Here is a 25,224-nt window from a genome sequence, read left to right on the forward strand (position 1 = left end):
GAACAGGAATGATAAGATATATACAAATAGGAATGAGAATCCCCAGGAGATACTGCGGATAGCGGATCAAGAGGAAACACTATGGACGGAGGCACAATTATTGGTATCGGCTCCTAATGGAAATGTTCAGTCACTCACCGATTGGCAAACTTTGGGATCAACCAGGGTATGCTTTGTCGATGGATCTTGGAAGGAACAAGATGTGTTTACTGGACAAGGGTGGTACTGCCGACAGATAGATTCAGAGGACAAGATGATGGGGGCAATGAATCTCCGACGTAGCCTATCTCCTTTACATGCATAATGTGAAGCGCTGATTTGGGCAATGGAGTGCATGAAGACCCTACAGTTTTCAGATGTGGTTTTTGCTACGGATTGTTCTCAATTGGTGACGATGGTGTCCTTACCCGAAGAATGGCCAGCATTTACTACGCACATGGAGGAATTTCGCCGAAGTAAGACTTTCTTCCCTAATTTCAAGATCCGACATATTCCAAGGGCGCAAAATACAATGGCGGACAAGCTTGTGGCGGACAAGCTTGCTCATGGGGCAAGGAGCTCACCATCAGCTATGTTATATGTCGATTCGATACCTCCGGTCTGGCTTTCCGAATCGGTGGAATCACGTTAGAGTAATTCATTGTTGTCAAAAAAAAAAAAAAAAAAAAAAACATAAAACACTTTGAAACTGAGAAACTTAATATGCGCATATCTATATTTAATCTTACAAGTATATTGTAGATAGTACTATTAGAATCGGTCAATTTCTAATAGAAAAAATATACTGATATGTAGTAACATATGCATTGTTACAACTTACAACACACACATGAAACTTCAAACAGTAATTCTGTATTATCTTTTTGTAAACGGTTGAGAAAGAAAAAGCTATTTTGTGAAAATGTGAGAAAAGAATAATTGTTGTAAAACAAAATGCCCCTGCAAGTTATTGGAAGGAAGCGCGACAACATGCAAACGCAAAAGGCAGTGTCTAAGGTGAATCGATAAGTTTAGCTATTTCACTGAGTAGTCAGGATTGGTAGGGATAAGAACAGCAAAATTATTTTTTTGGTACACCGTGAAAGCTATGTATGAGCAACAAAAATAAAGAGTTCCTTTTCAAAAATAAAATAAAATAAAGAGTTTTTGAAATCCAACATAATATAAATCAATAAATCAATAAAAGACACCAAAAAGGAAGAGAAAAAAAAAAGACAATCGCAATGGTAAAAAGACACGTTTTGCTCTGACACAAAAATGCAAGAAGTCTCCATGCGTCGTGGCAGGTCCCATGAACGGAGACGAAATAAAGTCTTAGTTCATTTGTTATAGTTACAAACGTACGCACTATAAAATATAGTTCAGAGGTTGTCTCTCCCAGCCTGCCTAAAGACATCTGTATACTTAAATATTTAGGGAGAGAAAGAGATGGAGAGAAGCTTGAATAAAATGAAGAACAATAACATCAACTCAACAAGGAGCAATATGATGAAAGACAATGAATTGTTTCATGTCATTCACAAAGTTCCTTGTGGAGATACTCCATATGTCAAAGCCAAACATGCTCAGGTACATATTTTCAAACTCATCATCATCACACTGCTTGCTCATATACATTAATGTATATTCGGATGGAAGAATGAATTCAGATTATTAATTAATAACACTAAAGAGTATGTAATATTGTTGGTTTGCAGTTGATAGAGAAGAACCCGGAGATGGCAATAGTGTGGTTTTGGAAAGCCATTAACACAGGAGACCGAGTAGATAGTGCTCTCAAGGACATGGCTGTTGTAATGAAACAACTTGACCGTTCCGAAGAAGCTATCGAAGCTATCAAATCATTTCGTCCTCGTTGTTCCAAGAACTCTCAAGATTCACTCGACAATGTCCTGATCGACTTGTACAAGGTCTTACTATAACCATACGTTTATTTACTTGCACTCTAATATTACATGCTATTATATCGTCTAGTGAATCTAGGCTATGAATCAACACATATGTTATCGTCATAAAACTCACATGAGATGATATACACTATGAACTAATCATCAAAAGAATATGTTATTATAGCAACTCACATGACATGATTTCTTATAATGAGTAGAAATGCGGGAGGATGGAGGAGCAAGTTGAATTGTTGAAGAGGAAACTAAAACAGATCTATCAAGGAGAAGCTTTCAATGGTAAACCAACCAAGACCGCTAGATCACACGGCAAAAAGTTCCAAGTGACCGTTCAACAAGAAATCTCAAGATTACTGGTAATTTATGCTCCAGCTATGATTAGTGACTAAGCTAATTTATGTTATGTTTCTTTTTTCACGGTGGACTGATCGATTTTAATTTGGATAAATATAAAGGGGAACTTAGGGTGGGCATATATGCAACAAGCCAAGTACTTGTCGGCAGAAGCTGTATACAGAAAAGCCCAAATCGTGGAGCCAGACGCTAACAAATCTTGCAACCTCGCGATGTGCCTTATCAAACAAGGCAGGTTTGAGGAGGGAAGATTGGTTCTTGACGATGTTCTCGAATCTAGGGTTTCGGGTTCGGATGATTGTAAAACAAGGCAACGGGCTGTTGAGCTACTGAGTGAGCTAGAGGCTTCACTGCCACGTGGGCGAGATGCTGAGATGGAGGATTTCTTGGGAAACATGTTGGACGATGACTTTGTTCTTGGGTTTGAAGAGAGGACAGCCACTAGTTTAAAGCCTAAGAGACTACCAATTTTTGAACAGATCTCGTCGTTTAGAAACCAATTAGTTTGCTAAGTATGTATATAGCTTTCCCGTTCGTAGGTGTGATTGATTGGATAATAAGCACTATGTTCTCTTAACTATGTATATACGACAATAATAAAGTCCTGTGGGTGGGGGTCACTCGTAATTTCTTGATGGCTGGCGCTGGTGGATGTGTAGGGTTTGGGTTCATTCCATTATAAAATGAGATTAAAACAACGTTTAATTTAGTTTTTTTTAAAACACATCTTAATCATACAGAGGAATCACTTTTTACTTTTGTAGGCATGTCTGTTCATGTGTGTAAACTTGGAGAGCCTGGAACATAAGACCATGATCCCGGTTGGAATTCACAAATTTAGTTTTTTTTTTCGTTTGATCTTTTTCTTAAAAAAAAAACTGATTTATAATGGGCCGCCACGTGGCATGGGACCCGCTACACAGTTATGAAACGGGTTTATGCGGAAGGGATAGAGCGAAACGAGTTCATTGTTATAGTATATTATAATATTTTTTTTTAAATTGGGACGCGTGTGAACCTCTTCAATGCTCATACCCTAAATATACATTGATATACTACTACACCACTTGTGATTTATACAAAAAAAAAGCATTGATGGGTTTCTCAAAAACAATGAGAAGCTAGGTAGTTATATAATCATAACATGGAGAAATTATTTTTTGCAAATTATATAGATTTTCACTACACCGACACAAAAAAAATTACTAGTAATAACCCATCAATGTTTTTGGGTAGATCATAACTAGTGTTACTCGTCAGAAATTCAGCATTGATTCCCAAGTAAGGAATCACATCTTTATGCAAGAACACAAGAAAAATCCTAACCAGCAAATAAGGTGAATCGTGGTAGCAAAATCATTCAAGCACTTTGACAAGCTCCTTGCAAGAAACCAAAAAAAAAAAGAGGAAGGATAGATCAATTAAATTGAGGAAGAAGAGTTGACAAAAAGAAAAAATTGAGGAAGAAGAGGCCCAATTAAAAAAGCCCAAAAAATTGGGTTAGATCCACCCGAAGGTGGAGAGCCTTAACCGGATGTGTTCAAGACCCGAAGGTCAAATCCCGTCTCTGTCAGAGGAGATGCCAACCATCTCTCCTTTCTACGAACACGTGTCTATACTCCATGCTAACTATTTATATAACCAAAAGAAAATAACTGAAAATCCGATGTGGGACGTGATATAAACAAGCTCAGTGTTGCATAGAGTATCCCTAGTTGGACATGTTGTGTCTCCATCATCGTGCATTCAACTACGTATAACCGAGGTCATAAGGCTTCCAATTCCCAAAGGTTTGATCATTTTTCTCTTTTCTTGTAGCTATAACTACAGAGCTACTCTGTTTTTCTTGATAAGTTTTTGAAAAGTCTCAGCCTTTTTTTTTTTGTAAGAAGCCTTTTGGAAAGTTGCAACATCAACAAGGAAACCATCAGGAAATGTTTGCAGACGTTATGTTTCTACTTCGTTGAATCTTGGAGGATTTGTTTCTCGGGGGTGAGTCTTCTTTTAAGTGTATTTGCTTGGCATTTCTTGCAGGTTTTGATGCTGTTTCTGGTTATGGTTTGGTCCTTATTGGTGACCAAGTTCTCCTGATGGTTAGTGTTTTCCTTACGTGTATGGCTGGAGTGATTCGTGTAGCTAAGAGTTTGTTTAGCGACTGCAAAACTGTTTTCTATTTTGTTTACTTAATTATGTGAACACCAGATTTGAAATGAACTCCTGAATCTATCTCATGATGTGCAGGCGTGTACTCCTTTGCTGGTCAAAATGCTAAATGAGGTATGTACTACTTCAATCTGCTTGTGGAGTTATTAGACATTTAAATGCCAATCATCAGAGAGTGGTGTTGAATAATGTGAGTAGCGTCATATGTTTCTTTCTTGTCACCTTAATCGGTAGATCCGTGGGACTGATCTTCACAGGTATTTGACAAATCTCTCCGTGTGGAAGTGACATCTCTTAACTAGGATTATAAAAAAAAATTACTGTCAGCCTCATTTTCGGTGCCTTTTCCATGATTCTTATTTTGGTAAGTCACATTGCTTCAACAACATTGTCATTGTCCCTGGTGCTTCTGATTGTTTTTTTTTCTCTGCAAAGAGTGTTCTTTTTTTTTTGTATTCTGCAAATTAGATAAGTAAGTTCTTTCATGCAAACTCTATTCAGAGATGAAACCTCATTGCCATCATTAATCCCTTAAAGTTACAACTATGGACCTGAACATAAGGCTGAAAAACGGCTAAGGTCTTATAACTACAGCCATTTGCTATTTTACTTTGTAAATTTATTCTTCTTTTTATATTTTTGGGCACAAAACACATACTCCATCCATTTCCAATTGTAAGTAATTTTGTTTAAAACCCACAAATATTTAAAAAAGCTATTTTAAAAAAAAATATATCATTTAATCAATTAATTCAACCAATTATAAAAAACTTAACTTTATTTAAATGATCAGTTGCATTGAAATATGTAAACTATTTATATTGTGACTCAAATTTTTTCATGCTAAAGCTATTTATAATTAAAAACAGAGAGAGTATTATTTTAGCATACATAAAATGGGTCATTCAATTAATCGTACTCTTTAATCTAGTACATTAAATATTAAATATTTACATTATGGCAAATTAACAATAGAGATGGTCAAGATTGTTAAAAATAGCATATTATTTGTAAGTGACTGGATTCATTTCAAAGAAAAATAAGGAGCAGTTGTAAATGGATTCCAAATATCAATATATTGTACTTGTTAATTAGTACTGTAGTCAAAATAGTAATTAAATATATTTAGTTTTTGAATATATAAGATCAATATCTTCTTAAATTCATTGAAAACACCGGTATTCTAGCCAAAAATAATGAATTAAAAAAAAAACAAAAGCTCTTATATTATAAATCAATGAAAAAATCTCTATTAGTATTACAAATACAAGAATTCACTATTTATATCTATCTATATATATAAAGTAGACCTTAATTCTCTTCTCCTCTTGCCACGTAAGAAAATAGTGCAAGGGAAAGCTGCCATGTGTCTTTCTCTTGATACAATTACGCTGTTACGTTTCGTTTGTTAACAATTTAAATGGGCTTATCCTAAATAATTATGGGCTTTCATTTTGTTATTTAGTTTTGTCAACGTGTATCCAGCCCGAATGAAGAGAGCCTGATATCTTCTTCGTCAAAGTCCAAGAATAGTATTTATTTTCATCATCGAGCTCCTGATATACACCAACAATGGAGTTTTGGGATGTCGAGTGATACGAATCGTCATGTATAATATACATGAAGGTTTGATTGCATCGTTTCACGTTCTTCTCCTCTTACACGTTACTGAATTCATTGAGTTATAGCATTTAACCAGCTTCTTAACTCCATGGACTTATCTCTCTTCTAGGCGTTGGATCTCAATCTATAAAAAGGTAAACCTGAACATCATTCTCTCAAATTGTGATAACACTAAAAACTTATTTTCAGTTTAATGCTTCTTATTCTCATCATTCCCAAAGTTCATCGATATAATTAAGATGCCCATTGAAGATCCTTCAATCAATCCTCCCAGTACGGCTCCCTTTGGAACTTGGAAGGTCCGAATGTTAAGAGGAGTTGGGCTCACCAATGTTGGACAAGACGACAATGAAGAAGAAGTGTTTCCACTACCACACACCTCACCAGATCTAACGGCTTGAATCGTATTCTCTCTTTTTCTCTACTCAATTGTTTTCTCGAGCTCTATCTTTTTGTTCTCTTATGGTTTTGTTCGCAGAGCTTTCAATGAATGACAACATCCAAACAGAGGATGCATTTTAGCAGAGAATTGGGTTTAGCTCCAAGACAGATAAGTTTTGGTTTCAGAACCGAAGAACACAGAAAAAGGTTTCCAACTTTTTACTTTCTCTCTTTCTGGCTTCGTCTCTTCTCCAAAAAAAAAAAAAACAAAAAGAGGAGTCCTTAATTTTTCTTCTCGATCTTCTCTTCTTGCAGGCACAACACTATAGAGTTCATAATTGTGCATTCAAGAAGCTTTCAAACACCATATTCCCCACCTATGGTGATGCTCCTGTTCATGAAGACTCTTACTTTGATGAACAGAAGCTTCGAATAAAAAATGCTTAGAGAAAAGGTTCTAGCTTTTTCTTTTTTGAAACCTCTTTTATGCATTGTGATTGATCTTATAAATTAAACTTCCAGTCTTCCACAATCTATTTTTCATGGCAGCTCGAGAGGGTTTCAGCATTGCAGCTAAATTCATGGGGAGGCCACTTTCTCATCCCCCACCACTACTAAACCAGATGCAGATTTCTCCATTAGAGTTACTCCACAGTGTTCCTTTGCTTGATTTTGATCTTCTCCAAGGAAGTTGTTCTTCAATGGCTGTCTCAAGTTTACTGTCTTTACCAAACGTGGTTATCTCAGACATGGATAAGTTTCTGATGACCAACATTGCTGTGAGTCTGTGCCCGCTATGGAAGAATTGCTTAGGCTTACACAAAAACATATGAGCCTATGTGGATCAAAACAGATGGATGCCTAGACGTTGTCAGTCTAAAAAGCTATGAGAATGCATTCCCAAGATTAAGTAGTCATGGAGGAAAGAACCACAACCTTTGAGTGGAAGCAACCAGATCTCCTAGCATTTCTTCACTAATGCAGTGACAGTGTGACACTTGTGTAGATGCTCATGGACTCTGTGAGTAACCAACTTGAATTGTAGATTCTACATAAGATGGTTCGTTGTTTGTCTAATAAAGTTTTGTTCATTAGTTTTCAGGCCAAAGCTGCAGAGCCTTTTCCTTCAGTCGTTGCAGCATCTAAAACTCTTGCAGTGGTTTCATCTGGATTGCGTGGAGATCACGGAGATTCCTTACATTTTGACACAATAATGCTACAGAAATCTATGAACATAAAATATACTTTTTTTTTTGGGCAACGAACATAAAATATACTCCGACTCTTGCTTTTCATGTTACCACTTCATTAAGAAGCTATCCGGCGATTTGATACTTCATAGTAACTTTAAAAATTTGAAAAATAAACTACATTATCATCTTTTTTTTTTTTTTGAACTTAATCTTTTTATTATTTAGATCAAATCTATTAACAACACATAGAAAAATAAAAATTACCAACAGATAAACGATAAAAATAAAAATAAAATAATTCAAAATACATAATATAATAAAAATGCACAATATAAACCAAATAAATAACTTTCAATAATACACAAGAAAAACTCATATAACCAAAAATGTAAAAATATTTATTATATTGCTTTTATGTTTATCAAACCAAAGACAACAAAAAATAAAAAAAGGAGTGAATCTTACGTAACCTTTTCTATTTTTAGACACCAAGCTGAAGTTCTTAGAAATTAATAAGGAAAAATGATGGATAAAACACAATTAAAAAAGAACACTTATAAAAATAAAAATTACTAACAGATAAAGGATAAAAATAAAAAATAATTTGAAATACATAAAATATAAAAATGCACAATATAACCCAAATAAATAAATTTCAATAATACATAGGAAAAACTCATAAAACCAAAAAAAATAAAAAAAAAGAATATTTATGATATTGCTTTTTCACGTTGAATCTAACCAAGCAGGCCAATGTTTTTAAAAAAATATTGTGCATCTTATTCAACTTTCTGCCTTCTTATGGTGTCAAAATACAAGATAAGGGAAATTTAAAACAAATTTTTGGAAAACCACAACCAAGAATTTGTACATAATCAAAACTAAGAGTTCAAAAATAGTAGAAAAAACAAGCAATAAAAAAATAAAACAATAAATTTGTGCTAAGAACAGAAAATTAACGATGCTAATTGATCAATAAGTGTTGGTGTATCAAAATGTAGATTCTAATGTCATGTTGAAATCTTATAAGAGATTATACTTCCATTTATTTGGTTGTAAATATTTTCTTAACCTATACAAATAGAAATTAAAAATAAAAACTAAAATGATTAAAAATAAAGATTTATTTACTACAATTTTTGACTAATAAAAATATACAGAAATGTGCATAACAAATACATATTTTTTTGCTATAAATAGGATTAACATCTCTGAAAACCATTTAAAAATTTTAGCACTTCGATAAAGGAAATCTAAAAAGTATGTATTTCAGGTTTTTTTTAAACATGTTAGTTTTTTTAGAAAAAATAATTCTCTCTGTTTTTGTAACAAAAAACATTGAATATAGTTCGAATAGAACATATAAACCATTATGAATCTTTTCCCCCCAGAATCTGAAATCATATGCTTAAAATTTAAGATCAAGTAATAAATGGTTCAGAGATGCTCATATTTGTTCCTAACAAACAATACAGCTTATTTTACCAAAACCGAATAGCACCAATATAAACTTAAGAAATGAGACCGATGAACATCAAGAACAACATTCTCACCCGAGGAACATCATTTCCAACCCAACTGGATGACTAATGTTTGGATTGCCAATTTCTCACCAAAGATGAAATTTTATTTTAGGAAAATTACGTAAAAGCCTTACGGCTGGCGAGAACCTAAAAAGAGTCATATACATTAGTTGTTGGATACAAATTATTCAGCTTCAAGTGACATAACAACTCAATCATGGTGATGCCATAACAACAAAAATTCAAAACAAAAAGTACTTACAACAAACTAACTAAGCAACAACTTAAATTAATAAAATAGTATATCTCAATACCAACCTAACATTTCTTACACGATGTCTCTATATTGAAAAAGAAAGTGTCATGGAACTAATATGATCTTTATACTTCCACCAAGAAAGTGCCATCTCAACAATTCAGAAAATCAATGTAGTGATTGTTATTACTATAAACAGATGGGGCTTCTTGGAATTGGTTTTACGGTGACTAACAAGTGTCTCTCATCGACCATTACTCAGTTTTCACATTTTCATGTTTCAATGTTTTTTTATTTTGATTAGCTTTGCTTTACGACCTTCTTTGCATTCAATAAACATTCTACTTTTAATAATAGATGCAACTTCAAATAATCACCGTTTCCACTTTGATAGCATGTCGAAAGACTATGATTTCGACATAAAAAGTAACTACTCTTATAAATATATACAAAAAATACTCACAATCCAATTCTTCTAAACTCAAATTACAAAAAGAAAACCACAAATAACACACCGAACATAGGATCTGATTTTCGTAAAAAGAAATAACTAAAAGATCATTTGAAGTCCCCACATCATTTCAATGTCACATCTCTTAAATATAAAGACAACTATTGTTTCTTGGACAACATAAACAACTATTGTAATAAAACAAAACATATCTTATCACATATAATCTTTTCTCACTTAAAATTTTCTAAAAGACGAAAATTATTATCGTACACATCTCATGTAAATGCGAACCTAAAATACAAACCACAAAATCATAAAGAAAATAAAAACTTAGATCAAAAGTAAAGTATATCCCGCCCGTAGGGCGGGCCTACCCTAGTTCATAATAAAGTTCTAAGTCCTTAAGGATTAGAACCTAATCATTTATCCATAAGTCTTAATCATGATCTATTAACTAATAATAATATTAGTGTTTACAGAAACTAAATGATAATTAAAATAAAAGTAAAACCAAAGCCAAAGTAAAAAAAAAAATGGAAAGGCATCCACACTGCATCAATAAGTTTGATATTACAATCAATAAATCATGTGATCAAATTTCATATACAATTTTTTTTTTACATTTGCCGTCATTTACAATAAATTTACATTAATTTTTTAAAATATATATTTCTTTACTGTTGCTTATCAAATTAAATGTACTATTCTCACACAATTTAACTAAAGATATATAGTAATTTAGTCAATTCTTCATATACAAAACACTAGTCCTAGTTTGAGTTTGATTTAAGATTGTTTGAGGTCATTCTGAGTCAAAAACTATGATCAGTAGAGCTAGTTTTTGAGGCAAGAACATGCAATTTTATTAAATCTAATACTTAGATTTATATTTTATTTAGACTTCGTAATTTGATTTAAAGAGGATATGTTTCATATGCACATAGAACTTGCAATGTTGTAGATCTTGGAAATCATTATTTACAGTTATTTGACTCGGTTATCACCTAAAACAACTTGTTGGCACATGAATGTTTTACTGACCATCCTCTTCAAGTACCTGCAACGGTAAGTAAAAAGAAAGAGGGTCCAGGAACGGGACCAGGAAAGGGACCTGGCCAACCTAAAGAAACCAAAAAGAGACGCCAAAGTGAACCTCCTGGCCTGAACTTAGAGTTCCAGCTCGGTCCTCCCTCCGGTGGTGCTTCTGGTGGTACGAGAGGGTAGATGTGATAATGTTTGTGATTTCAAGATAAAAATAATTATTTAATTTTTTTCATGTATAAATAATTTAGTTAGGAATATAATTGTTTAAAATCAAATATATATAAATATTTAACATAATTATAAAATTTATATTGCATACATTATATATAATTTATTTAATATCAAAATATATAAAATATTTAACATCAATATATACAATGATTAACTAGTTTACTACTTAATTACATTGATGCAATTTAAACAATTGTATTATTAAAACCAATAACTAACCTTAAAGTTATAGAAAATAAATAACATCAATTGAATATAAGATAAACATAAGTATAATGTTACCATTAGAGTTTATTAATTAATTTATATATTTATTAATTATTTTAAATTTCATGATAATATAAATATTAATTAATTAATATATAGTTTTAAACAAATTCACTTTCCAAATATGACAAAAATTTTCATTTCTCAAATAAAAATATAAATATAAATTAATTAATAAATCATTTTAAATAATAGTATTATTAAAATTAACAGTTCATCATAAAATTATAGAGAATAAGACACATAAAAATTAAATTCTCAAATAATAATAATAAAGATAACAAATCGATGTATTAACAAATCATATGATCTCATTATGCTTTGACTAGTCTCTTCATTTTGTTTGCTTTTCACCTTCTGGATTTGTTTTTGAAATTGTGCGAGTGTTTGATCTTCAAGGATTCGATGAATATACAAGATTGCGTACATGTGTAAAAATGTAGTCATGTGTAAACGATATTGGTGCCATTCTGGATTAAGCATATAACATTACTAGACTAAGTAATCTTACCAATTAGAACCATGATGTAGATAAGTTTTGTGTTGACAAAAATATAAAACAGTATAAAATATGTTGTACTTGAGGATATTCGTAAGAAAAATACAACAATCAAAAAGTCTTTAAATTTAATAAAAAAATAAAACAAAAAGGTGAAACCTTTTTCTCATCAGATCGATAAGTCCACTTGAGAGAGAAAGAGAGAAAGAGAAAGAGCGACAAGTCCGGTGACCGTTAAATTCGGTCGACGGTGTGGGCTTTCTCAGCCACCGTCGGTCCGGCTTTGGTTTTTAAAAAGCAATTCAGTCTCCCGCAAACTGTTTTACGTCTGATTCCGGCGTTGTATCTTCCTCGCGGTGGGTGCTCGGTTTTTGCTCTCGGCGTCGCATCTTTCTCGCGGTGAGCGTTCGGTTCGTTTCGCCGGCGTGGCTCCTTTCAGTTAAAAGGGAACGGCCGATTCTAACTTCCGCATTGTCTAGTCTTGTTGAAGGCGGCGACAGTATTATTAAGATATTTTTACCTCTTTTCCTTTTCTTTTCTTTTTGGTTCGATGGATCTATGTGTGGGGGAAAATTGCTTCCTTTCAAGATGAGCTCCCGGATCTGATGGAGGCTCCTTAAGGAAGGAAGGGGATTTGGGTCACCGCGGTAGAAGAAGTAGATCTACGGTATGGTGACGACTTTCGAGGAAAGTGAGCTAGGGTTCTCGAGTCGCGTGTCAATGGGTTTGATATAGTGCAAAGCAGCGGAGATCTCAAAGTGCGAGTGAACTCCCCGGCGTGAAAACACGGCGGTAAAGAACGATGATGGATTCGCTGGAAGCTTGTCGGTTTCAAAGCTCCGGCGAACGACGATATCGTTGGTGTTGCTCCGGCGGCGATGCGACGGAAGCGGTCAAGTCGAAGCGATTCGGACGCGTGCCATAGAATCGGTAAAGATCTCTCCACGTATCGAGTCAGCATCCTTGATTCAGCGATTCGGCTGGGTCGTCCGGTTTCGAGTTGTTAGCCTTGGGTTTATATTGCTTGTTTCTGTTTTTAGCCCGTATTAGTTGGACTTTTTGTAACTTTTTGTTGTAATCAGGCTTCAGCCGTTTACTGGGCTTGACCCTTTATAATATTAATCCAATTTGTGTAAAAAAAAAAAAACCTTTTTCTCATTTTCTTTTAAATATTTAACCCCCACAAAAAACTCGAAAAAGCTTCTCCATTGTTCTCTCTTCCCTCCTTGAAAGACTTTCCCTCCCATTCTCTCTTTCCCGCTTCCGACCTAGCTCCGCCTCTCTCGAGTGTCCGAAGATGGGGAAATACATGAAGAAGTCAAAGATTACCGGCGATATGGAAGCCACTGAAGCAACATCTTTGGGTGTTCGCACCAGAGCTGCGGCTAAAACCCTAGCCTTGAATAGGCTTAATTCCTCCGCCCCCGAGTCTTCTTGCTATCTTCAGCTCCGTAGCCGCCGTCTCGAGAAACCCCCTTCGCTGTCCGAACCGAAGCTGCCGCCGAGACATCATAAATCCGGAATTAAAGAGTCTGATTCGAAGACTGACTCGGTTAACGCAGCCGGTTCGGGTTCTGTTTCTGCAGCCCAGAGCTGCAACGGAGACGAATGTTTTTGTGGAGAGAACAGTCCTGAGTTTGAGACTAGACAAAGGTTCGGTCTTTCTTGTGCCCTAGCTTTCCTCTTCTTTATTCCAATTCGATGAAAGTTACTTCCTTTCTTCTGTCTTATGAACAAACATGTCAGTTTGAGTTCCAGTTTAGTGCAAATGATTGAGACTGAAGAGTGTTAGGCTTGTCTGAAACTTTGTTAGCTTTAGTACAACTAAAAGTTTATGTCTTTTTTTTTTTTAATATCTCATGCTTGGTTTGGTTTTGTTTACGGCTTTACTCTGTTCTGATGTACTGATGTTGTGATTACTACTCACCATCGGTTTCTTTTAGTGTAAAGATTAGATCTTTCAGAGTTATTGTTGTCTGTCCCATGTGTACCTCACTGCAGAGGTTATCACTGTAACAGATCTATTTTTCTTTTTATATATTCATGTGTCATAATATATAAACCAATTTGTCTCAGATTTTACTTAATTTGTGAATTATGAACGTTGATGTGTCATAATAACATAATCATTTTGGCTCAGCTTTTGCTAAGTTGGTGAAATTTTTGAACCTCTTTTGTGCTTATTAGTTTGAGTCCTCTCGTTAATGGGGGCTAATGACATTTGGAAGTGATCTGCATAAAGGGTTTAGGGGTATAATTCTGAAATATTGGTCCTTTGAACATTCACATTCCACTGTAGTTTTTTTAACACATGGTTTATGTTTTTACAAAAGTGGTTGTTGTATAAATGTCAGAAGCTTTTAATATGTAAGATCATATGAGAAAAAATCGACACTTTCCTCATAAGTGTGGTGCAAGTACTGTAGTGTGGTGTCATGTTCATGGGACCTAGTGGGGTTTTTTGCAAACATGGGGAATACTTTTGTAGGATTCTCTCAGTAGAGGACAATGTGTGTTTTCCTTCTCTTTGTTATTTATTGCATATTGTGTAATCCGAATGGGACCATATACCTTCAGCAAAGTCTAATTTTTGTTTTCTTACTTAAATCAATCCTCTTTTATTCTGTGAAATGTTGATTGATTTTTTTTTTCTAATTTTTTCAGCACAAGGGAAAGCACGCCTTGTAACTTTGTTGAGGATCTGGAGATCATTGTTACACCAGGGTCTAGCACAAGGTCGATGCGTACACCAACCAGAGATAGCACGGTCCCAAACATTGGTGAACTGGAGGAGTTCTTTGCCTATGCAGAGCAGCAACAGCAGAGGCTATTCATGGAGAAGTAAGGATGCTTTTTTTTTAATTGGGTTGTTTTGTTTTGCTGCATTACTAGAGGATGAACACTCATGTGTTTGCAAAAATAAAAATCTTCAGGTACAACTTCGATATTGTGAATGATACTCCTCTCACTGGACGCTACGAGTGGGTAGAAGTCAGTCCATGAAGTTTCAAAAAGGAAGCAAGCTATAGTGATATGGTGTGAAGTAAGAATGTAATGATTTTAACGGTGTGTAATCTTAAAAGTAATAATGTGGTTAGAGAAAAGGTTGGAAAGTAGTTTAGGGACATGAACCTCACACCATTTGTACTAATCTCTTTTGAGGAATTTAGATGCTTAGTGATTTTGTTTGCTCATCTCTTTCTGTTAAGTCTTTTTATTCAAAGCTATGCGTATATTGGTGATGATGATTGATGGGAATGTGTATAAGCATGTTTGAGGCTTTGGCATATAGTGTAAAGCAAATGATTCAGATGTAGACTTTAAATGGCACAAGAAACCCATAGGAGGGTTCACGTGTGGATTTGGTAGCTGAGTCCTTGCTCTGAAATCTAAAATATATGCTCTTCATTCAACTACACAGATTGGTCCCTCCACTCTTTCTAATGACATGATTCTGACGTATGATTTACACTACAGCACGTGAATGTGTTTGTGTGTGAATGAATAGTCTAAGGTATATATATTAATTATTTGTATTAATATTATTTTAATATAAGTTATTAATATCATAGTTTGAATTATGAAAAACGAAAGAAACAGACAAAACATTAGACAACAAATATATTACAATGTTCATTTGAGAAGATCCTCTGTTGTTTTAACTTTTTAAACGTCTCTCGAAAATTGGGCAGAACCATGTGATGAGACTGTTAAATCTTATCTCGAAACCAATCATTGTTCTTTGTGTTACTTTAATCACTTGAAGTGAAAAAAAGTGAATGGGATTGAAAGTGAGTGCACCAAAAGTTAACATAGATACCTGCATAAATACATGCACGTATGGTGATGTACACACACACATGGGGTAGTTGTTTGGGGAAATCGGCCAATTCCTACATCAACAAGGGTCCGCAGTCCCGATCAGTACATCAACTCTACATCTGTGCTAAAACATACATCAACTCTTATTTTTTTCAAATTTCATACATAAACTCAAACTTTTAGGTTATTTCATACATTGACCAGCTTGCCGTTAGTCAAATTATAACGGAGCCTGATGTGGATTTAACGGGTGATTATGTGGATTTACAGGTTTATTACGTGGATAATAATACACAGTTTAAGCAAAACGACGTCATATTGATCTTTAATTAAACAGTGTCATTTTGGTAATTAAGAAACAAGACTATCTTTGTCGTTGAAGTCGCGACAGAAAGTAAAAAAAACAGAGTCTGAGAGAAAGAGAGAAAGGGAGAAACGAAACTGGGAAGAAGAATTGCAAAGCTAAGGGTTAAAAAGACGATTCAGAAGAGCTGAAAACACATATAAGAGAGAATTGTTGGAATGAGGTAAATCCAAACCTATTATTTGAGAAAATTAATGGGTTTCTGTTTTGTAAAATAAATCGATTAGGGGTGACAGAAGAGTATTCTAGTGTTGTAATAGGTTAATTGTATGATGGGTACATGTAAATTGTGGATTTGTTAGAAAGTAGAAGAAGAAACTCGAGTGGACACAAGGTGTTCGATGAAATGTGTCAATGAATATATTATCAATTTTTTTTTCTTTAACTGATGCTTTGTAATTTTTTTTTCAGTGGGGATAATGATATCACGTTTATGATATACTACGACGGGAAGTTTGAAAATTTAGAAGGAATTCTAAGCTATGTTGGTGGAAAAGTTCATCATCTTGAAACCACTCCTCAGTGTCTTTTTGGTGGGATAATCTCGGCAGGGTTTGTTGATATGTATGGGCAGCGAGTGTGGTACAAGTTTCCTTTCGAAGAATTCTCAGATTTGAAGGTGTTGTTTGATGGTGGTTTAAACTTCCAAAAGATGTGTGAGGCTGCACAATATGTGAAGACACTAGAGACTGAAGCTCCAAGTGACCGATTTTTTCATCAAACAAGCTCTTGATATCATGAATTTCCTCAACAGCAGATTCATCAGTCCATTTAAACAAATGGTTCTTATCCTACAGAAACATTTATCCACTCTAGTTAAACCAAAGACAATCAAATCGATTTGTCTTAGAACATACACAAAAATATAAAACAAACTCCAGTTTCTTACCTCTTCACTACTATTAGGACAACCATGGAAAAGTCTTTCTGGATTTTTCAATTTTTTAGATGTAAAAATCTCAGCCTCTTCTCCACACTTCCTACAAATCGTCGGAAACCCCCTTTGCCTTTCAGCCCTACGGCGACTCGAATTTGCACTCATCGCTGCTCAATTATTACAAAATTAAACAACCTAAATATACACCCAAAACTTGATTTGAGACAAAATTGATTGTATTTACCTGTAGCATACGAGGAATTAGGGTTAGATGAGCTAGACATTAGGGATTTTCTTTCTCAGTCTCGTATCTTCCTCTCTCTGTCTCTCAAAGTTTTGTTCTTCTCTGGCTATCGCGACGTAAACGAGAAAGATGAGCTTTGTCTCTGAAAAAAAAGAAACGACGTCGTTTATTAGAGCACAAAACGACGCCGTTCAGTGTTAAACTTGGTCTAATTTTAATCCTAATATCCACGTAATAAACCTGTAAATCCACATAATCACCCGTTAAATCCACATCAGGCTCCGTTATAATTTGACTAACGGTAAGCTGGTCAATGTATGAAATAACCTAAAAGTTTGAGTTTATGTATGAAATTTGAAAAAAATAAGAGTTGATGTATGTTTTAGCACAGGTGTAGAGTTGATGTACTGATCGGGACCGCGGACCCTTGTTGATGTAGAAATCGGCCGATTTCCCTAGTTGTTTGATCACGGGTTCGCTGACTGTTACGAATCATGTTTTGGGAAACTTAGATTTGCTTATGTCATCTCTTTAACCGATGCACACTTGGGAGTATATGTATTCAGCTTGTCCAATGTTTTGTTTGATAATTTAGTACTATTTGGTACAAGATAAATGCCAAAAGAAGGACCACTGACTACGAAAGGCTTTTTGACTTTTTGTTCCTTCTTTTCAAACTCTCGTTCGCTCTCTTGCTTCTTCCTTCTGAAAACACACATAGTCCGTACTCCATAACACATATGCATGTCGTCAATGACTCAATGTGAGCCAAGGATCGTATAATCTGCTCAAGTAGCATTTTCCAACTCTTTTTTTTTTGCTAAACTATAAATATCATACTAATACTGAAAAGATTTTTCATTTTTTTTCAAACAAGATTTTTCATATTAATAATGAAAAGATTTGAAAGAAGATTTTTCATATTGTAAGAGTGACTTCATATGTGTGTGTGTGTGTGTGTGTGTGTGTGTGTGTGTGTGTGTGTGTGTGTGTGTGATGATAACCGATCTATCAATGCAACTTTGGATGTCTCTTTTGAGCAGCCTTCTTAAAACTCTTTTATGAGATCAATCAAACTGCTTTAGACTCTTGGTAACAACTCCAAACTCTTTCGTTTCTTTACTTTCGTTGCACCAATAAAACTAGAATAATGCATTAGATGAATTAAAATGTATGGGCCAAACTCTGAGCTTTAAGAATAAGGGTGGTCCGACTGAGATGTCTAGGGATGAATTCAAATATATACAAATATATAAAATATCAAAATATTTGTTGCATAGGATGCTTGTTTCCCTTGTATGTTATGGTTGTTAGCCCACAAAAACTTTTATTTCTATTGGAGAGGAGACCAGACAACAATAATGACAATCAAAGCGTTAGATGCAGGAAGCAATCAAAGCGCGTCCAAACAGACAGATAATGCGTTCATCAAGGATCTCACTTTCATTCCATGTCTATTGTCTTCCTTTCATTCTCCTTCTAACCCCAAATATTTATTGTATTTCACAAAGAGGACCCTCTACATTCTTATTACTATCATTCTTTTTTTTTGGTAAAACTATTATATATGTTTATACAATTTAATATTTTATGATTAGAATTTGGATGTTTTTTTTGTTTAGAACATGGGACTGATTGTGTATTTTCATTTACCCATGCATATATTTACATTAATAAAACATTCTAACGACTTAATGTTTAAAGAAACATTTTTTATATTTGTAAATGCAAACAAAAGAAAACATTTTGTTCTTGTTTGGTGTCTGCGTCTGTATATTTTTTTTGTGCACTCTGCATCTGTAATTCTGTATTTTATAACACATTTGTTTTATGAAATTAGACCCAAAATTCCCTTGAAAGACAAAAAATTAGACCCAAAATTTTATCAAACGTTGCAGTGCTCTTTTGCGTCTCTGGTTACCTTGAGATGACAGAAGAATATTCCAAAGACAACTTGGCTTCAAGAACAGAAGAGTATCTTGAAAGCATTGTATGCAAGAATCTTTGAGATGTATGTAGAAGTCTTGAAACAATCCGAGAATCTTCTCCCTCTTGCAGATGGACTCAATATCATAACTAGATGCATTGACGCCATTGCCTCAAAAGCATGCGCCGAGCAGATAGCTTCAAGCTTCTCAAGGTTGGAGAAAACAGGGAACTGAAACTCGAGTTAGCTAGGTTGAGAATGAGAGACTTGAGGATCTAGAGAAAGGGCATATATGTAGGAAGAGAGATATGCAGAGGACTCATTCACACGCAAATTCATGAGCAAGTTTCTCAAAGAAAATGGGGAAACTTAGTTTCTTTGTGCATAGTTCTTCAAGAGGATCAAGCTCTCCATTAAAACAGTCTTTCAGAACAGATTCAAAGATGGTGGAGATAACTTGTGCAAATGATAATATGATATAAGACAACAATGTAGCTGATTTTCAAATCAAAAAGGTCTTCTCAGACATAAACAGATCCACTTGACTGAACAAGAATATAATATCTGAAGTCTTACAAGACAGGCAGATAAGATAAATGGGCAAAACACTCAAAGACCTATCCCCAATAGAGAGTCCTCAAGAAGAAGAAGGAGTCTTGGTGTAAGAACGGATACCGAGAGCCAAGCCTAAGATGAGAAGAGGAACGAGGAACTGAAGGATCTTAACGACGAAATCCGAGCTCTGGTTCTGGTTAGACTCGGTTTGCTTAGGAGGAGAAGGAGGAACGAACTTGGTTTTGGCTGGGACAGTGGCTGTATCAATATCACCCACATAGTACTCATCAAGCATAGCTTTAGCAGTCGAACTGTGTCCCACATCCTCAAAATCATCCGTCGCGTCTTTCCCTAAACAAAAAAAAAAAAAAAAACATGTTTTGTTTGTGTAGTGAATGTGCCCAAGTTGGTGTTCTCATGAACTAACAAAACCAAGAAAGATGTGCAAGAAGAGTTTAGAATCTAGTGATGATCTATGTGTGTTACCTGTAGAAGTCAAGATGACCTCGTCACCACCAGGATGGTCGTCCAAGAACTTTGTCACATCATAAACCTATACATAGTAGTAGTACCAACAATAAAAATATTTAAAAAGAATCAACAGTTACATTCAATTTCACGAATCCTAATGATCAGTGATTTAGAGCGAGCGAGCTAGCTAGCAAAACAAACATAGATCAGATCTAACGTTACAGGCAGCTAGTGATAATACTCCAGATCATGAATCCAAAGTCAAAAACAGAGAGTGATAGAAAGAAAGAAGGGAGTAAGTAGGAACCTTGCCATCGATGACGATCCAGCAATCCTTGGCGGTAGTGTGCTGTGAAACCTCAGCCAAGGTGTAAACTTTGCCGTCTCCGCCCATTCTCCTCCGATGAAAACAAAAAAAAATCAAATCTCGAAAGGTACGAAGGAAGAAATGGAATCTGTTATATGGGCCCTTTCACCTACTACTTTTTTTTTGTCTGGTGAAGTGATTAAGTTAATAATTAATTAACTTCCCTCTTTAGCTTATCATAGTACAAAATGTTGGTGATGAGTTATAGTAAATCCATAGCTTATAATCCAATTCCTACCTACCCTCTCAAGCCAAGTGTTGTTTAAGTTGAAGTTCCTCGACACGAAGTCAGTCTCGTGTGAGACGGGTCTTCTAGTTAACCCGACAATCACTAATGGGCCTTTAAGCACTCACTGGGGTGAGAGCACATGAATTAATTACTCGGCCCATTATACAAAAAGACGAAAACACCCCAAAGCCCTAGTTGACTCCTCGTGTATAATTTCGTATAGGCTATCATCACGACCAGCCGCGCTTGCTTGACACACAGACAGGAAAGCTCAACAAAAATGGTGTCGGGATCAGGCATATGCTCGAAGCGCGTGGTCGTGGACGCGCGGCACCACATGCTGGGGCGACTGGCGTCGATCGTCGCCAAGGAGCTGCTGAACGGGCAGAAGGTCGTGATCGTGCGGTGCGAGGAGATTTGCCTCTCAGGCGGACTCGTCCGCCAGAAAATGAAGTACATGAGGTTCCTCCGCAAGCGTATGAACACCAAGCCTTCGCACGGGCCCATTCACTTCCGTGCTCCCTCCAAAATCTTCTGGCGCACTGTTCGCGGGTTCGTTTATATCAAATCTATGGTGTTGCATTTTACTTCAATGTGGATACGTCACTTGTTAGATGAACGTAATGTGGAAAGTGTTAGTTTTTGTGAAAGTTTCGGTCTTTGAAAGAGGGTTTAGATGATTGAAAGTTTCGTTTTTTGAAGTGATTTTAACTAAATGGAAGTGTTTTGGTGGCTGTATGATGTTATATGGAAGGGTTGCTTGTGTGAAAAGTTTTGGTTTTTGAAGTGGTTTGAGCTTAGTGGATGTTTCTGTGTGGTTTGTATGATGTTTGTGTGAATTTTTTATTTTATTTTCGAAGTGATTTTTTATTAGCTGAGTGAAAGTATCTGTGTGGTTTGATTTAATGCAGTATGATTCCACACAAAACGAAGCGTGGAGCTGCGGCACTTGCCCGGATGAAGGTTTTCGAAGGTGTGCCTCCACCATATGACAAGGTCAAGAGGATGGTTATCCCCGATGCCCTCAAGTCTGTCCTTTTTTTTTACTCTCTTCTCTTCTTCCCTTTTCTATTTTCACAAATTTTTCTACTGTGTAAATAATCATTCTTTCTTCGCTTCAGGGTGTTGAGGCTTCAAGCTGGTCACAAGTACTGCTTGTTGGGTCGCCTTTCTTCTGAAGTCGGGTGGAACCACTATGACACCATCAAGGTATGCGTTTCCTTCTTTCTCCAATCTCTTGCAATAGAATTTGTGTGGTTGTGTTCACAATGAATGAAGTAATAGACAGAAGGAAACATTCTCTTAGCTTAATTAATTGATTGGTGTTTTGATTTAATATAAATGTGGGAATGAAACAGGAGCTGGAGACGAAGAGGAAGGAGAGATCTCAAGTGGTTTACGAGAGAAAGAAACAACTTAACAAACTTAGAGCCAAGGCTGAGAAGGTTGCCGAAGAGAAGCTCGGTGCACAGCTCGAAATTCTTGCACCAGTTAAGTACTGAGAGAAGATTCATCATCATCATCATCACTAGTTGTCTTCTGTCTTCTCATGTTTTTGAACCGACCCATCATACTTTATTACTTAGGGTGTTGTATGAGATTTTGTCCTGATATTATCTTTCTCGAGTTCCAATTTATTTCTTACTTAACTACTGAAAAAAGGGACAACACGCTAAGAGAGGATCATAATGCTGAATACACACTTGAGCCCTGTGAATTGATATTTATTGATGGTATGATTGATATCACGTGAGCCCTGTGTCACACAAAGCGGGTTTCACATGACAGATATTCAAATATTAAATGAGGAATTTGTATGCACAAGGTTGAAGAGGTCAGAGAGTTCAGAGACATGAACAAAGTTTTGGATATTAAGAGTTTCCCAACTACATTAAGAACAAGAGACTTTTTATACAAACCAAAAAATATCCTAACCACATTGTGGCTTCACAGATCCTTTCAACAGATACCAAAATGAAAACAAGAACTTGATTCATAATATTAGCCGCTGTACTTTGCTTAAAGACCCCTCCTTCTTGACTGTAACTGGAACTAGGTGAAGGGCCCTCTGAGAATAAGGCAAAAAAGTTTAGATTTTCTTTAACGTAACTTCAGAGCTTTAGCCTCTCGTCCTCATGATTGTGATACTTCCTTTGCCTCCTTCTGTGCGGATTTTAGTCTTCCCAACAACTGGTTTCCCTGAGAAGGCTGAAGTTTGGATCACTGGAGGCTCTGATTTGTCTTCCTTTGGTTTTGCTGCTGGAGTTTGGATTTTCTGGTTGATGTCCTTGAGAGTCATGTCTCCATGAACCCCACACGGTTTGATGAATGCAAATGGGTAAATGATGGAAGATGGTAGCTTTGGAACCGGCCTTGCAAATGATTTCCTACCTGCTATTCCCACCCACTTTTCATTAATAATGGGTGTATGACTGAGAGACGCATGTATAAACTCACAACGTTTAGTTATTATTACCTTTAAAGATAACATTTGGAGAGGATCGAGTCACTGGCCTCCTAACTTCCCTGGTTTCTGTTTCTGGTGGCACGTTTAAGTACTCTGCACCAAACAACACATGGATTTTAGAGAAGTAAAGCACAGAGAGAGAGGAAGTTAAAGAAGAGTCTGACCTGAAACATCTATTTGGACCTCAGGGGAACCCAAGCTTCTAAGAAACAAAGAACAGCAATAGTAATCAGTTACTGAATCTTAATAGGAGAGACTAAACTTAAAAGAAAGATGGAAACAAACATACAAGTCATCAGGTAGGGTTGGAGTCTCAGGATCATTTAAGCAATCAGTGTACCACTCCTCTGCATACAGATCAAGACCCTCTAAGCTTGAGGCAGAAGCATCCTCTGAAAAAAAAAAGAGACAATGTTTTGTTTAGTGGAGAACGCATTGGCCACAAATTGAGAGTTGGGAAAATTTTAATAAGAGCTCAAACCTGAAAACCCTTGTATAAGCTGAGATCCTTCGGGTAAAAGATCACCATATGCTTCCTCTCTAGCCTGAACATCCATAGAAGAAACATCAAAGTTAGTATTTAGAACCATATAGAGGTTTGCATCTTAGTTGCATAACTAAAGACATGAGATATTGGTTTTGTTGTGTAACTCACGCTTGATTTAAGGATTGAAGAGAAACACTCAGAGCTGAACAGGGATGTTTCCATAGGCTGCTGGTCATCGAAATGTAACATCCGACGCCTCTTTACAGCAGAGCGTGTCTCACTTTGCACTTCCAGCTTCTTAATCGTTTCATCTGATGAAAGCCCAAACTCATTACATATTAGAAACCATCACTAAATTAGACATCTGAAATCAAAAACAAAGCACAAACCTGTTGTGACATGATAACCGAGCTCGGTACAGGCCTTAACAGGGGTGGATTCATCATCAAACATGTAAGAGTGGTCTTCTTGGTTTAACGTGACTTCAGTCATGATCACATCATCAGCTGTAATAATTTAGATGAACGACTTAAGTCATATATATGTCACAATGATGTAAGAAAGACTAAAAATAATGGCAAGAACTTACGGAAAGTAGACTGTGGTTGGTGATCATAGTTCTTCATTTGCCAATCCCACGAAGAGCCACTGCCAAAAATTTTAGGCATCAGTCACATGATCATCAAACCCATAGTACATACATACTACACAACATAGCATCGTGGATACTGAGAGCAATGTGGGTAGTTTAATGATCTAAGAAAACCAAACATAGAGCAACATTACAAGAAAAAAAGGAGGAGACTTTAGAAAACTTTGGGAGCATTGTTAAAAATGCTAAAACCAAAAAAGTCCTAAAAGACGAGAACTTGATGGAAACATAAACTGACCCAGGAATGAATCAAACCCCCAAAACCCAGGCATTGAGCCAGAAACCACCACAACATGGCGATTACAGTAGAAACCCATTCATATCAGACCACTTTGATTCTCTCTATATATTACAGTAATAATCAAATCATTCAGCACATAAACCAATCAAAAAAGCACCGAAATCGAGATAAAACAAAAGCAGCAAAAACGAAAAGAGAGAATCTTTACCCATCTTCTCCGTAATCCATCGAGCTTGTCTGAAGAACTAACTAGCCGTTGCCCAGAAAATAAAATAAAATAAAAAAGTGAAATCAATATAACATGCACGGGAGGGTATGGGAAGACGCAGAGAGAGCATAGAAATGGGTACTATATTTCAGAGCAGTTAATTTCAGTCACTGACCTCTTTTGTGTACTCTCTCGAGATATGTGCTTATAGTGCTCTCTGCTTGCTACCTTCCACAGAACAAACAAAAAAAAAAGAGGCGACTTTATTTCTCTTCTCAAGGAAGACACTGGTCAGTATTTATTAGGAGGAGAGAGAGATAAAAGTCCATTGCGAAGCACGCTTCCTTGTTTCTCTAATATACGGTCGTGCTTCCTCTTTTCTCGCGATTTTTTTTCTCATTAATACTAATCACTTTTC

The 25,224-nt window shown here is 35.7% G+C and overlaps 6 protein-coding genes, 1 long non-coding RNA gene and 1 other non-coding gene across 16 annotated transcripts; 4 read left to right on the forward strand and 4 right to left on the reverse strand.

Annotated features, from left to right (window-relative positions):
- Window positions 1-1,394: 1,394 nt before the first annotated feature.
- On the forward strand, window positions 1,395-2,927 carry LOC108826217 (protein SULFUR DEFICIENCY-INDUCED 1). Its single transcript, XM_018599600.2, has 4 exons — window positions 1,395-1,569; window positions 1,698-1,910; window positions 2,108-2,263; window positions 2,363-2,927. Exons 1-4 carry the CDS (start codon window positions 1,429-1,431, stop codon window positions 2,771-2,773), a joined length of 921 nt encoding a protein of 306 aa, XP_018455102.1. The 5' UTR covers window positions 1,395-1,428; the 3' UTR covers window positions 2,774-2,927.
- Window positions 2,928-3,749: 822 nt separating this feature from the next.
- Window positions 3,750-3,870, reverse strand: LOC130500546 (U6atac minor spliceosomal RNA). Its single transcript, XR_008939167.1, has one exon. It is a non-coding gene; the product is annotated as a U6atac minor spliceosomal RNA (small nuclear RNA).
- Window positions 3,871-5,932: 2,062 nt separating this feature from the next.
- LOC108824046 (uncharacterized) lies at window positions 5,933-7,765 on the forward strand. 4 transcript variants are annotated; one of them, XR_008938420.1, is made up of 6 exons: window positions 5,936-6,181; window positions 6,269-6,451; window positions 6,526-6,635; window positions 6,744-6,882; window positions 6,978-7,449; window positions 7,524-7,765. It is a non-coding gene; the product is annotated as an uncharacterized LOC108824046 (long non-coding RNA). The 4 variants fall into 4 exon arrangements; XR_001945145.2 differs by having other exon boundaries at window positions 5,933-6,181; window positions 6,237-6,635; XR_008938421.1 differs by having other exon boundaries at window positions 5,934-6,181; window positions 6,322-6,635.
- A 5,287-nt stretch (window positions 7,766-13,052) lies between these two features.
- LOC108826054 (cyclin-dependent kinase inhibitor 3) lies at window positions 13,053-15,093 on the forward strand. The gene is made up of 3 exons (XM_018599427.2): window positions 13,053-13,548; window positions 14,560-14,736; window positions 14,829-15,093. The coding sequence occupies exons 1-3, from the start codon at window positions 13,193-13,195 to the stop codon at window positions 14,896-14,898; spliced, it is 603 nt and encodes a 200-aa protein (XP_018454929.1). The 5' UTR covers window positions 13,053-13,192; the 3' UTR covers window positions 14,899-15,093.
- Window positions 15,094-16,600: 1,507 nt separating this feature from the next.
- On the reverse strand, window positions 16,601-17,332 carry LOC130500232 (uncharacterized protein At4g04775-like). The gene is made up of 4 exons (XM_056994995.1): window positions 17,203-17,332; window positions 16,971-17,125; window positions 16,788-16,872; window positions 16,601-16,743 (listed from the first exon to the last, which is right to left on the reverse strand). The coding sequence occupies exons 1-4, from the start codon at window positions 17,240-17,242 to the stop codon at window positions 16,601-16,603; spliced, it is 423 nt and encodes a 140-aa protein (XP_056850975.1). The 5' UTR covers window positions 17,243-17,332.
- Window positions 17,333-19,586: 2,254 nt separating this feature from the next.
- On the reverse strand, window positions 19,587-20,716 carry LOC108828620 (cytochrome B5). The gene is made up of 3 exons (XM_018602365.2): window positions 20,463-20,716; window positions 20,171-20,237; window positions 19,587-20,035 (listed from the first exon to the last, which is right to left on the reverse strand). The coding sequence occupies exons 1-3, from the start codon at window positions 20,547-20,549 to the stop codon at window positions 19,767-19,769; spliced, it is 423 nt and encodes a 140-aa protein (XP_018457867.1). The 5' UTR covers window positions 20,550-20,716; the 3' UTR covers window positions 19,587-19,766.
- A 258-nt stretch (window positions 20,717-20,974) lies between these two features.
- On the forward strand, window positions 20,975-22,395 carry LOC108828619 (60S ribosomal protein L13a-4). Its single transcript, XM_018602364.2, has 4 exons — window positions 20,975-21,303; window positions 21,663-21,779; window positions 21,873-21,960; window positions 22,110-22,395. The coding sequence occupies exons 1-4, from the start codon at window positions 21,032-21,034 to the stop codon at window positions 22,251-22,253; spliced, it is 621 nt and encodes a 206-aa protein (XP_018457866.1). The 5' UTR covers window positions 20,975-21,031; the 3' UTR covers window positions 22,254-22,395.
- A 205-nt stretch (window positions 22,396-22,600) lies between these two features.
- LOC108824291 (protein XRI1) lies at window positions 22,601-25,189 on the reverse strand. 6 transcript variants are annotated; one of them, XM_018597689.2, is made up of 10 exons: window positions 24,982-25,189; window positions 24,807-24,847; window positions 24,295-24,353; window positions 24,095-24,211; window positions 23,874-24,016; window positions 23,700-23,763; window positions 23,508-23,610; window positions 23,383-23,417; window positions 23,228-23,311; window positions 22,601-23,145 (listed from the first exon to the last, which is right to left on the reverse strand). In XM_018597689.2, exons 2-10 carry the CDS (start codon window positions 24,824-24,826, stop codon window positions 22,871-22,873), a joined length of 900 nt encoding a protein of 299 aa, XP_018453191.1. In that variant the 5' UTR covers window positions 24,827-24,847; window positions 24,982-25,189; the 3' UTR covers window positions 22,601-22,870. The 6 variants fall into 6 exon arrangements, with proteins under 6 accessions (XP_018453191.1, XP_018453188.1, XP_018453187.1 ...); XM_018597686.2 differs by having other exon boundaries at window positions 23,383-23,420; window positions 24,807-24,843; window positions 24,982-25,187; XM_018597685.2 differs by having other exon boundaries at window positions 23,383-23,420; window positions 24,982-25,186.
- Between the last annotated feature and the right edge of the window lie 35 nt (window positions 25,190-25,224).

Source organism: Raphanus sativus, chromosome 9 (genome assembly GCF_000801105.2).
Source record: "Raphanus sativus cultivar WK10039 chromosome 9, ASM80110v3, whole genome shotgun sequence".
Classification (NCBI taxonomy): domain Eukaryota; kingdom Viridiplantae; phylum Streptophyta; class Magnoliopsida; order Brassicales; family Brassicaceae; genus Raphanus; species Raphanus sativus.

Bases quoted from the DNA above. Each gene is read 5' to 3' on its own strand.
- LOC108826217 (XM_018599600.2), top strand. From the start codon at position 1,429: ATGGAGAGAAGCTTGAATAAAATGAAGAACAATAACATCAACTCAACA. The intron at 1,911-2,107 runs GTCTTACTATAA...TATAATGAGTAG, and splicing joins TCCTGATCGACTTGTACAAG to AAATGCGGGAGGATGGAGGA. The intron at 2,264-2,362 runs GTAATTTATGCT...ATAAATATAAAG, and splicing joins AAGAAATCTCAAGATTACTG to GGGAACTTAGGGTGGGCATA.
- LOC108826054 (XM_018599427.2), top strand. From the start codon at position 13,193: ATGGGGAAATACATGAAGAAGTCAAAGATTACCGGCGATATGGAAGCC. The intron at 13,549-14,559 runs GTTCGGTCTTTC...TAATTTTTTCAG, and splicing joins GAGTTTGAGACTAGACAAAG to CACAAGGGAAAGCACGCCTT. The intron at 14,737-14,828 runs GTAAGGATGCTT...AAAAATCTTCAG, and splicing joins CAGAGGCTATTCATGGAGAA to GTACAACTTCGATATTGTGA.
- LOC130500232 (XM_056994995.1), bottom strand. From the start codon at position 17,242: ATGTCTAGCTCATCTAACCCTAATTCCTCGTATGCTACAG. The intron at 17,126-17,202 runs GTAAATACAATC...ATAATTGAGCAG, and splicing joins TAATTCCTCGTATGCTACAG to CGATGAGTGCAAATTCGAGT. The intron at 16,744-16,787 runs GTCACTTGGAGC...CATATTGTGCAG, and splicing joins CTTGTTTGATGAAAAAATCG to CCTCACACATCTTTTGGAAG.
- LOC108828620 (XM_018602365.2), bottom strand. From the start codon at position 20,549: ATGGGCGGAGACGGCAAAGTTTACACCTTGGCTGAGGTTTCACAGCAC. The intron at 20,238-20,462 runs GTTCCTACTTAC...TACTATGTATAG, and splicing joins GGATCGTCATCGATGGCAAG to GTTTATGATGTGACAAAGTT. The intron at 20,036-20,170 runs GTAACACACATA...TTTTTTGTTTAG, and splicing joins GGTCATCTTGACTTCTACAG to GGAAAGACGCGACGGATGAT.
- LOC108828619 (XM_018602364.2), top strand. From the start codon at position 21,032: ATGGTGTCGGGATCAGGCATATGCTCGAAGCGCGTGGTCGTGGACGCG. The intron at 21,304-21,662 runs GTTCGTTTATAT...GATTTAATGCAG, and splicing joins TTCTGGCGCACTGTTCGCGG to TATGATTCCACACAAAACGA. The intron at 21,961-22,109 runs GTATGCGTTTCC...GGAATGAAACAG, and splicing joins ACCACTATGACACCATCAAG to GAGCTGGAGACGAAGAGGAA.
- LOC108824291 (XM_018597686.2), bottom strand. From the start codon at position 24,826: ATGGATTACGGAGAAGATGG. The intron at 23,421-23,507 runs GTATGTTTGTTT...TTTGTTTCTTAG, and splicing joins CCAACCCTACCTGATGACTT to AAGCTTGGGTTCCCCTGAGG. The intron at 23,312-23,382 runs GTCAGACTCTTC...TGTTTGGTGCAG, and splicing joins GGTCCAAATAGATGTTTCAG to AGTACTTAAACGTGCCACCA.